At 39.1% G+C, this 12,468-nt stretch overlaps 1 protein-coding gene across 1 annotated transcript; it reads right to left on the reverse strand.

The window, feature by feature from the left end:
* Positions 1-2,946: 2,946 nt before the first annotated feature.
* mmaa (metabolism of cobalamin associated A) lies at positions 2,947-8,963 on the reverse strand (the record flags this gene model as incomplete). Its single annotated transcript, XM_083909371.1, has 6 exons — positions 2,947-3,273; positions 4,815-4,964; positions 5,931-6,016; positions 7,298-7,468; positions 7,670-7,792; positions 8,573-8,963. The coding sequence occupies 6 exons, from the start codon at positions 8,961-8,963 to the stop codon at positions 2,983-2,985; spliced, it is 1,212 nt and encodes a 403-aa protein (XP_083765497.1). The 3' UTR covers positions 2,947-2,982.
* Positions 8,964-12,468: the final 3,505 nt, after the last annotated feature.

Consider the following 12,468-nt stretch of genomic DNA (forward strand, 5'->3'; position numbering starts at 1 on the left):
AAGACTGTCAGTGTAAGCCCATCCATTACACATGAAAAAGCCTCATCAAAGAGCCAGTCTCTGTCTTCTGCTTACATTCAAGAGATCCAGCGAAATGCTAAACACATGTGGATGGGCTCTGTTTAGGCTAAAATGGCCGAGTACGATCCAGCAGCATTTGAGTTAATCTTCCTTAGTGAAACCGCATGGTGTTATTTACACTGCAGGCAACAGTATATGCGTATATGTATATATGCGTGTGTGTGTGTGGGGGGGAGAGTGTCCAGGTTTGCAGAACTCACTGTTCCCTTTCGCAAAGCCAGCGCAGTTACAGTGTGTATGCGTTTGTGTCAGCATGATGGAGGAGAAGGTTGTTACTCAGACCTAATGAATCCATCTGCATTCAGGCGACATTCTTTCGCTTTAACTCAGGCAGGAGCAAATGAATAGCGACCTGGAAGCTTGTCCTCCCGGTTGAGGGGGCTCAGGATAAGCGTGGATTAGTATTAAAATAACTATTTTTTTTCCCCACTTTAAATATCAAAAGATAGGGTTGAGGTTGCAAGCTGTTCAGTCCCACACTCAGTTTTTCAGTGACAACTGAGATTAGCTGTGGTGAGGACCACAGAACAGACTGTGCTTCAGGAGAGTGGCAGCCACTGATGTCCTAACCTCCAAGTGACCTGGCACCATTGGCAAGCTCAATGAAGAATGGATGGAGGGCAGGAGGCAGGGGCATTATGAAGAGGAGAACTGACTGGCACTGAGGGTCCAGTCATTAGGATAATGAATTCAAGGCAGGAGTAAAATTAGGGCACCCTCTAGTGGTTGGAGAATGTAAGAACACAAATCAAAGAGGAATGTTTGTATTCCATCTTTGGAAGATGTGGACAAATAATCTCAAAGTGATAAAAGAAAACCTCCACTTTCCACTTTCGATCCATTTGACCATCAGCCAATGACATGGCAACCACAGAGCATTTAAGCATGTAGGCATGGTCAAGAGAACCTGATGAAGATCAAAATGGGTATCACAAAAGGGAAGAAAGATCATTTATGTGACTTTGAACATGGACTGCTATTCTACTGGGATCATCACACACAAACAGTTCTCTGGGTTTTCAAAGAACGGTTCAAAAAAAATAGGAAATATCCAGTGGAGAGGAGAGTAACGCTGGTACACAACGACGGAAAGGCAACGGTAAATAATCACTAGTTGCAAACAAGGTGTGCAGAAGACCACAACGTGCACAACATGCAGATGAGCGACAGCAGCAGAACACGTCAGGTGTCAATCCTGATACTTTATCAGCTGTCCTATAATTAAATGACCCGTGAGTGTACAGTAAAATTATATGAACTGCACTTAATAAACAACTTGTCTGCAAGAAATACTTTCATTCTCAGCCTTAAATGCCAAATTTAAGCTGCTGTATGTTGGACCACTATTTATTCAAGCAAGTGATCTTCAGGTGACTAAACTCTACACTGTTGCCAATCCTAGCTGACATAAAGCGAAAGGTGGTGCCCCTAAAGTCAATATAGAATGTCCAATTTGTCTAAACCCCTTATCTGCATGTTTTCTATGAAATTTAAATGTACATCTAATATTACATCACTTATTACAGCTATAGTAAGTGATGTAATGATCATTTTGTAATGATTATTATGGCTATAGCAATGGAAGGATCTTGTAAATGAGATACACGTAATGGAAAAAATAACAATGAGAATTAGAAATCAAGTTTATATTTTTGAAAAAAGATGGGAAAAATGGGTAAGATATATAACAATATCGCTGTTTCTCTAAATATGTTTCTCATAGATATTATATATATGTGTTGTTATGGTACCTAGTGCATACATTTCTGAAAATGAATCCTCTGATCGAAACCTTATGTAATTATTTGAATTATTTATTTTTGTTTTGTTTTGATTTATTTATTTTTTCTCCGTTGTCCGTGTGAAGAAAAAGATAATAAAAAAAAAATATATATATTGGCTTAGTTTGCACATATGACATCATCCTGCATTAGGTATAATAACTGATAAGAAAACTAACCTCCTGTGTGAAGCATATAATTTAATAAAGCAGCTGTAGTGAAGTTGGGAGTATTTGACTTCTTGTCTTTAGATCTCTGGTGGTGTTGAGGCGTGTGGTGCAGTTTACCTGATTTCAGGGGAATCCAAGCACTGATATTTCAGCTTCAGAGCGCAGAGGACGTGTACCTAGATCTCTGATAAATCTTGTGACTAATATCCTTCAGAGTAACTATGTTCAGCTGTTCATATCTAGAGAAAACACAAAAGAAGACAAGCTTGAGCCAACTGTGCTACTCACTTTACCGCAGTCTTTCAATGGATGTGAATAAGAAGTCATCTCAAAAGTGATTTCAGAGACAATGTGTTATTAATGTCCACAGCAGCTCAACAAGAGCTATAAAACATGTCCATCAATGTGAGTAAGATTATCAATTACTAAACAGTCATACTCTCACGATATTTACTGTCATATATACATTTGCAAAAGACACAATTTATTCAAGTACAACATGACCGCATCAATCCCCTGTACGTTTTATTAAAACTGCTCATAAAGGCTAGAGCTCTCGTCCAAGAAGCAATTCAGAGTTACTTCTTTACATTAGGGGAAAAAAAAAAGATGATGGCAGCAAAGATCTCTGAGGCAGCTTTTCCTCACTAATGGAATTGTCCTTCCACTCTCCAAATGTTAATGTCTTCAAGACGAAGGTGAGACATAAGAACTGTATGCTCAGCCAGGCCTCTCCTGATTTTGGATTAAAGTGAGTTGAAACAGTCTGTCTGTGAAAGGGCTGACTTCTGCCTCAGGTATTATGAATTTAAAATTGAGATTAAAAAGAGCAAAGCTCCTTCTTTCTTTTTTTTGTGAAAACCACAGGATCAAGGTCACCTAATCTTATTCTGTTCTTTTTTTCTTTGCCTTGATGAACCATGACACATCCATCCAGTCCTGCAGTTTTACTATGAAGATGATGATGAGAAGCTTTTCAGAAGCAGGTCAGCAGCCAGGCCTGGAGAGATGGCCCCTTTGGTGACGCTGTCCTCCAGGTGGGGAAGAGCGTCTCTGACGCTGGGATGATTTTGGAAATGGCTGAGGACGTTCTCCTGGATCAGACTCCACATCCAAACCTTCTGCTGGGCTCTTCTTCGGCCCTGCAACTCACCACTAGCTAGCATGAAGTCCCGGTATGACTCCATCTTGGCCCAGACCTCTGAGATGCCCTCATCAGTGTGAGAGGAGGCACGCACCACCTGAGGAGGGAGTTGGGGTAGGGGTGCAAGACGCAGGTTTGAATATAATGTCTCTTTTTTTCCCCAACAACCGTGATGTGGTTGTCATAATTCAGATGTGACCAAAGGAAAAGCATCCTGCCTTAAATATGTCTTAGTTTTTGTTGGTCATGCATCTATTTTTATCAAAACCCTAAAACCTTTGAAAAAAGGCATTGTTAAAAGTGTGTTAAAATTTAATAGTCAGCATAGTCTGTGCTTTTTCCATCCTATCAGCTTGTTGTTGTTGTTTTTTCAGGATTTACTTGGACGCAGCTATTCTATAAAAAGCTGCCATGTCGTTTTTCTGTGTTTTCATCTCCCCATTACACCTTGTTTACAGAGGCAACTTGAGTATAAAGGTCATTTATGTGTTTTTGGTTTGCTTTTTTCTTTTTATAAAGCCTTTTACAGTTTCAAGAACATATGATGAAATCCAGGGCAACGTTCAAAGTGAAAGCAGACAAAAGAAGAAGAGAAACTGCATCAGACTCAGAGCAACTCCAAAAAAGTGAGGGTGATCAAACATGCATGTGGAAACCGCTACACTGCTAATACAAAACCTGTTGTAATCACATCATTAAAAAGGAGAAGAGGAGTTTAAATGAGAGACAAAAGTGTGAATATAAAATCAATGATTCCCTACAGTCTCCTCCAGACTGTTTAAGTGTAATAAAATGACATGTTTACCATCATGTAATGCCCTAAAAACACAATTAGTTTGATTATTTTGCAAGGATTGGGAAGGAGCATAAGGCAAAAACAGGAGCTGATGTTTGTTTGGCTTCGCCATAGTTTACAGACATCAGTCTTTGAATGTTATGCTTCCAACCCAGAATAATTAAAGCAAATGGCATTGATTTGCAGCCCTCATTGTGATTTCAGGTACTTAAATTATCTAGAAAAAAGAAATTAATGCAGCAATTATGACTTTCTGTTTATCTGCTTTTTGTTGTCCACGTCTCCAAAAAAATAGTCTGATAATGATTTAAAAAATAGACAGTGGTGAGAATAGATCGCAAAGGAGGCAATAAGAGCAGCTTTTATATGAGTATGGCTGAAAATGAGCAAAACTCAGGACACAGCATCAGTCATGGGTGTGGGGTGGTTTAGTGTGAGGAAAGGTGGGAGTAAGTCAGGGATGTTGCCTTGCAGCTCGCTCAGCGGGCAGCTGCTGCACTAGGCTAGGAAAACAAAAGGGACAAGGCCAGGCGAGCAGGCGGGTGAGCTGCTGGGACATTTGGTGGTGGGGGGTGGGGGGGTTAGCGAGACACTGCGGTGCTGAAACAGTGATGCTATGACATCACCAACATCACCCCACACCGCTTATTCTCGGGTCGGCTGACCTCTCGGTGTGTGAGCTTGTTGGGTTGACACGGCAGCTGTAGCTGCCCAGTGGGTTCAGTGTTGAACACATGCCAGTTATCTCTTTTTTTTTTTTAAACGGCTAATCATTCTGGGGTTTTCTGCCTCCTTCAGTACACTATCGGTGTGGTAACACGCAGACAAGACCACATACAAACCTTGGGATTCCAGGACTTGGACTGTCTCCTGAGCAGTTTGAGCGCACTGGTATATTCAGCCTGGATCCTCCGGGCCGGCCCCACCAGGTCCCCATCCGACTTTGTCACCACCACTAAGTCAGCTCTCTCAATGATGCCTCTTTTAATACCCTGGACAGAAATTTAACCATTAATACAATATGTAATAATTTATATTAATAAAATATATATATATTAATACAATATGCAAACTTCACCCCAAAAAACCTTTCAACAGGTAAAGAAAAAAAAAAAAAAAAAAAAAAAGAAACCTCAATGAGAGCCACACAACAGGATTACCTCTTACAGGACGTTGTTGCAAACTTTGTATGACAAAATTATAAATAAACCTCATGTCTAGATGTAAATAAAACCAACGTCTGCATATAAATACAGCTGATGTCTAGGTGTAAATAAATCATATGTCTGGGTGGCCAATTTGCTGAGAAATATTTTCTGGCTGCAAGTTTACGAGAAGAAACCAATAAAACCCAATCAAATCTCACAGTCTTTTGCACGTGTCACCCTGATAAAAACAATCTCTTGCTATTCATCTGTTGATGAAGGTCGAGGTCAGTACTGTTTGCACTATTTCTGACTGACAAGTAATATTGCACCTCAATTCTGTCACATAATCATGTGGCACTTCTAATATTCTACTTCCAGTCTGAATTAGGGTTTTAGGTTTCAATGGCAATGTGTTTTGTGTAAGATATAATTACACTAATTAAAACAAATGCCACTTGAGCCGCTTAATGGCCATAATCACCATAATATTAATCCTAATTGCTTAGGCAAATTAAGTGATTAATTCGACTAAGTAATAAATTGATTGCCATATAGTTTGTCATCATGTTTCATTTTACATAATATGGACACAAAAACTGAAGGGAAAGTACTCATGGATGTATGAATGTGCAGTATAATCTCTCATATTCATGTTATCATTATCTGTAAGAACATATACATTCCAGGTGTTAAATCAAAATGTCTGACGTAACATATCAGCATATGTTTAACCAAAGGAAACCGTTTTTTGTTTCCAGATGTGACACTACACTCATGAGAAGTCTTCTGCTGTGCATGTTGTTGACTGACCTGGAGTTCATCGCCCCCTGCTGGTGGAATCAGCAACACAAACATATCGACCATGTCGGCCACTGCAAACTCTGACTGGCCAACACCTGGAAACAAAAGGCAACATTAAATGACGAGCACTCACACAAAAAAAGTGATGCAGACTTTTACGGGTAATCTGAGAATGTAGTGGATCGGTGAAATTCTAATGATAATGAGCCATCATTGATCATGTCATTAATTATATCATTCACAACATTGTGTATGAGCATGAGAAAAATACACATGTAAAAATAAAGATTCTTGCTTTTGGAAAGAATGAGTGCATGCAGTCTTATTATTTTTGCAGTGAATAGATTCTAGCCTCGACGTGCGAAGAGGAGGAGACCAGTGTCACACTTGCTTATTATAGCCAACACTAAAATTTAACAAGTGCAATACATATTTAATCATATTATTTATTTAAAAAAATCTGCCTTCGATCATATTATCAGTTTCAAAAATGTGTTTTGATTCTATTTTGCAACATAGATAGATAGATAGAAATAGGTTGATGCAACTCTGAACAGAGAGAAGTTTATGAAGTTTGTCATTAATTCTCTCGTCTCTGGCCTAAAAATCACCAACTGAGCAGCTCAAATGTAAATGCACCCAAGATGCACTGAGAATACATTTAAATCTGATCTGGTCTGGAACACAAAAAACATGACTATATTCTTTACACAGAGCAACTTTTGCAACAAAAAGATTTATTAGCCAAAAAATGTCCTCGCTTCATCGTGTTTCTAACACACTTGCAGTGAGATCTGATCACAGGTGTTCACTCCAGACGCATGTGAATAGTAATTCTACTTCCAGATATGAACTGGATGAACGATGAATGGATGAATGCTGCTGTTAGACTGTACAACAAGCACTGATATTACTCATCTAAGTGTAATATAACCCTTCTTTAGTGAAAGGCACTGTCTCAGGTGCAAACTTGATATAGACTGTAAATATTAAGCTCATACGGTATGTATTCCAGTCACTTGATGTACAGTATATACCATAGTCTATTAAATGCATGTTATATGTGCACATGTTTTACTTTTGCAGCATCAATATACATTTCCTCATTTTAAGAACTAATTTAGGATTATCACATCTTATTTACTACCAGGTATGAACTGCCGTGTCTTTCTTTCGTTGCCAATTGTACTGACAAACGTCAGAAAAATGTACCAGAAAAACAAGTAACCATGATGAAAAAATACTGGTGTACTATGAGACAAATAAAAAGAAGCAGAGGAAATCTGCAGGAAGACTACGTCCAAAAATACACAACTATTTCCTGCTTTCTAAGTACATTTTACCGAAGGAGAAACTCATGAAAACTAGTGTCTTACCTACAGTCTCTACAAGGACAATGTCATATCCTGCGCCCTCACACAGCACAATGGCTTCATTGGTTGTTCTGGTGACTCCACCCAGTGTTCCAGAGGTCGGCGACGGTCGGATGAAAGCATTCAAGTCCCTGGAGAGTTCAGTCATACGAGTCTTATCACCCATCAGAGACCCTGCAACAAAAGGCACTGAATTAAGTTTATAGCCCATATTAAACACTTTTGGTGCGGCACTGATGCTGTCGATTGTGCATATGGCATTTCAATTCATTCTTAACAGCATTAACAAACTGCTAAAATTATGAAATCTTTTTAAATTCTTGATACAATTTTTCTTCAGTGTCACATGTTTATGAATTGTGTTTCAGATGCTACCTCCTGTAGTGCAGGAGGACGGGTCCACAGCCAACACTGATACTTTATGTCCGCGTCCAGTCAACATCTTGCCCACCACCTCGATGAAGGATGACTTCCCTGCACCAGGAGGACCAGAGAGACCTGAGAAATCACCACAGAAAGAAATGACACCAAGGCCTGTTATCATGACCTGTTTTTGGTTCTATATATAAGACTGAGGAAGCTTTAAAACTAATGCTTTTTAAAATACAACAATGAAACTGGGCCCACTTTTGCATAATGTGGTGAACTATTCAAAATAGAATGTTTTTAACATAATATAGATCATTTAAGCCACAATTTAAAAAATAATAAATTGAAATCTGGATCCATGTTGATTGTAGATGAGGTATGCACACTGTGAGTGCTTTCTCTAATTAAAGGAATGATGTTACTATTGTAAGGTGACCTTGGCCTCTGCAACACAGCATGACGACATAGGCTTACAAAAGAAGACAGCCCACACTCTGCTGTGGTGACTTCTTCGGTGTCACCTATATCTGCAGTGTTAACTGCAAAATAAGCTGACAGTGAAGTTTCTGAGGAAGAGGAAATGTCTTTGAGTGAGGCCATAGATGTTTGAACTGATACACTATGCCAGGGAGCTACTAAGGAGGGAGAAACTAGAGCAACTCGGGCGAGTCATCATACATACATATCAGGAAGCTACTCTTGCTCCGACAGGGTCTATATTGTTATTGGTAAGACCTGTGGTTTTCCTGCTAAAATATGACAAAGTGGCAACTGTGCAAAAGACTCCATATAATGAAAAAGTTAATCATTTAGACAAGAGACAAATCAATAGGATCAAAGGTACAGCATTCGTTTGTAAGACAAATTGAGATGAGAGGCTGAATACAGAAAGAAATAGAGTCCACACACCTACTCTAAAGGCCACAGGCTTCCCTCCATTACATCTCTCCTGCTCCGCCCTGAAGGCCAACACCTTCTGCAGCAGCACCTGTGCCAGCTCTTTCTTCCTGGGATGCTGCGTCTCCACCAGGGTGATGGACTCGGCAAGAGATGCCCTCTGTCCTCCAATCAGTCCTTCATAGAGTTTATTCAGCAGTCTCTGCTCGGGGCCACTTAAGTCCTGTATGTGTTGGCAGAGATCTGTGCTCACATGCCTGCTATGCTGGCAGCTGTGGACCGGGATGGCACTTTGGTAGAAGGGGTGGGAACATGTGAAGACCCTTCGGTGGAGACAGCATGTCCTGGTGGAGCGGAGGAGGGAGAGGCCAAAATGTCCCATTTTATAGTACATGTGGGGCATCTAGGAAAAAAGAGGTGATAGGCTCAGTGTTTTAAGTTCAAAGTAACAAACAAAATGAACAACAGCATAAATCATTTGAAAAGAATGATTTAATGGTTTCTTAAGTACTTGTCGACTTTAAAGGTTTAGTTCATTATATTGGTTTGTGTGTGCTTTTCTCTCTTTTGCATGTTTTCAACGAGTCCGTTTACATGCACACTAATAAACTGTTTACTGGCAATAATCGGGTAACTGGAATAAACCGTTTAAGGTGTAAACATGTCTCTAAGAAATCAGATTATTGACAGAAACCGAGGTGTGATAATGAAATCCGTTTATCCCGTTTACATGAGCACTTGAATAACAAGATAACTGCAAAAAAACAGATAATAATCAGTTATTAGTGTGCGTGTAAACACACTCAGTGTCAAAAATACATAAAAGGGTTAGCTCAATTTTTTGGTGTGGGAATGAATAATGTAGATTTAGACATCGTTTTAACGTGAACGGGGACATATAAAAAATGCATTGTAGAAGGTCTAACTGATAGAAAACAATAACATTACTGCTATTTGTATGTGCAACACCTTCATATAGATTAGTGTTTCTCAATCGTGGTCCTCAGGGACCACTGCCCTGCATGTTTTAGATGCTGCCCTGCTCCAACACACCTGATTCAAATTAATGGGTCGTTATCAGGCTTTTGCAGAGCTTGATGACGAGCTGAAGCAGGTGTGTCAGCTATATATGCTGACATATATATACCAAGGTAACTTGGTTCAGACATTGTCTGTGTGAATTATCTATCTCTATATAAAGATAGATAATTCACACAGACAATGTCTGAACCAAGTTACCGCTAAATACTACTATGTACTACTCAGTATAAACATGGACTTAGAAACAAACAGACTAAACTTGAATTAAAGACTTAACAACACGAGTATAAACCATTAACGTCCACCGACCGCTCGTCTAACGCTATGTGAAAGTAAATAAGAAGCTGTCAAAGATATAAACAATGAACAATTTGGACAAATTGAAGATATTACACTGACCTCGCATTAGCAGTGCAATAGCGTCCCCGCGGGTACAAACGACACACCACCGGTTGTTTGATTCTTTCTCTTCCGTTTCCGGTGACGTAGGACCCCGCCCCCCCCCCCGACAAATGGTTCCGTCCTTACGTGAATTAATATAAAGTGTTTATTAAAACATGTGAATAGACAATTAAGTAAAATACAGTATCGTGTGTTAAAAACTGATTAATAAAAACAATGATTGTAAGATGGTCAAATTAAAATTTACAGATGGTAGTAAATAGAAAAAACCAACAGAGGGCAGCATAGGCTCATTCTTAGATCCTAGCCAAATCTACATAGTTTTACCTTATGCAACCCTTGATAATACAGTTTAAAATGGACAATGACACTGATTTAATTTCCCCTTAAATAAAAATAAATACATTACGCTAGTTAGTAAGTTGGTAATTTAATAGTTCGCAAACAGGGGTCACCAGACAAATCTGAGGGGCAGTGAGATGATTCATGGGACAAAATGAAAAAAGCAAGGTCCTGCAAACATTTACTCATTTACTCTTTTTTTTTTTTTTTTTACAGAATCAGAATGGATGTATTACATTTTGAGTCTTCTCATGGAAAACATATGAGAGGTTACGAGAGGAAATAGCTTTCTTTTATGGCGCTTTAATAACTCATAGACATTTGAGATATGGGTGGGGCAGAAAGCAGGGGAAAACATGCCACTGCCATTGTCTTAAAATTGTCTATGTGCTGAATAAAAACTAGGAGTATGGATAATCTTTTAGGTTTCAATTAAAGAGGAACTAAAGTTAGCAAGCCTTTGGAGAAATGAAAAAGTGGGCAAACCTGTCGTGCAAGTGAGAAGTTCTCGATCCGAAAAATAAACAGAACAAGAAGGGTAAAAACAAAACACTGTGGGCACAACTGTGCACTAAAGTTGTAGTTCAACTATACCCTAAAACATCAACTGTGAGTAAAGTGGATTTATTTGGGTCACATTTCTGCTCCTAATTTTATAATTTTATTGACTATTATTTTATTGGTTTTCCTTATTGATTTATTGTGTATTTTATTCCTGCTAACTTATTGAGTGTTTTTTAGTATTTATTTTCCAGTGAAGCACTTTGAGCCCCTTACAGATTTCCAACAGTGCTATATAAATAAACAATGATTGACTGATTGACACACACTTCAATAATTTAAATCTTCTAAATTAATTTATTGTTGAAGTTGCCTGTTGCAGTCGAATAACCCTAACCTCACCATTACCTTCCAAGTTCACAATAACAACTGCTATTTAAAGGTGCATTTTGTAATCAATTTAAAGCAACTGGTCGTAAAATCCTCCTAATATGTCACAGAGACTCAGGAATAATGTTCATATAACAAACTGAACTCACCAACAACAACAGTGCAGCCAAAATATTTGCATTAAAAAAATATATTTTGCAGACTGCAAATCATGTTTATGTTTTGAAATCATGTTTTGGCATGTGGCGCCACCTACCGCCGTCTACCAATCATTGCAGTCAGTAGAGTCTCAGCTGCCGAGCAACCGCGGGTTGCCAGTTATGTCAGAAAACCAAACCTAAAAGACCTCGGTATTTTGAATTTGAATGTAGTAACCGTTTTTGGCCACATTCTTACATATGGCACCTTTAATATATGTTCAATATCCAAGCAGAAGCTACCCTGCTATAAACTGAGCAGCTTGGATGAATCTTTAGCTCTACAGAGATCTTGGACTTTCAGGAAAGATGAACATTTTCAGTCATTCAGAGAGTCTTCACCACCTGACGTGCTTGTCGGAGGAATTTAAGAGAAACATGCAAACTCTTGGGAGGCAGCGGCGCTAACCGCCATGCAACCACACCACCCACGTCATGTTCAGTCAAATGGAACTCACTGACAAACACACACACACACACACTCCCTCAGTCAGTGATTTCCAGGGGAACTTCCTATAACATCGCTCTGAATGTCACAACAAAAAGACAACACATGATTTTATGATTTCTATGACACTAACCAGAACTTGCAATTATGTTTAACATCAGTGTTGTTGGCGTTCAGATTCACTTGTAATTGTTTTTGCTACATGGGTGGCATCGAATCCAAGAGACAGGGACATCACACACACATACACAGAGGCGCAGCTTGTGAACAGGCAAGGCAGGCAACTACTTGGGGCCCCGAGCTGATAGGGGGCCCCCGACACTTGGAGTCTGAGGGCTGTTTTTACTGAAATGTGCGGTTTGCAATGACATCTCAGTAGGAAACCTCCCTAAAGGGGCCCCACCTCACGTTAACCTGTGTGACGTTATCGTTCTGCAAGTTGGAAAATGAATTAATTAAGTGTAATGCATATCTTTTTTACTCAGTTTATGTATGTTTTTTTTCGGTTATTTGCAGTATTTCATTGTTCTATATATTTATATTGTTTTATAATGTGGGTTCTTTACAGTGTAATGTTTTTTTTTTTT

This window comes from Microchirus variegatus (genome assembly GCF_963457635.1).
Source record: "Microchirus variegatus genome assembly, chromosome: 23".
Taxonomy (NCBI): Eukaryota; Metazoa; Chordata; class Actinopteri; order Pleuronectiformes; family Soleidae; genus Microchirus; species Microchirus variegatus.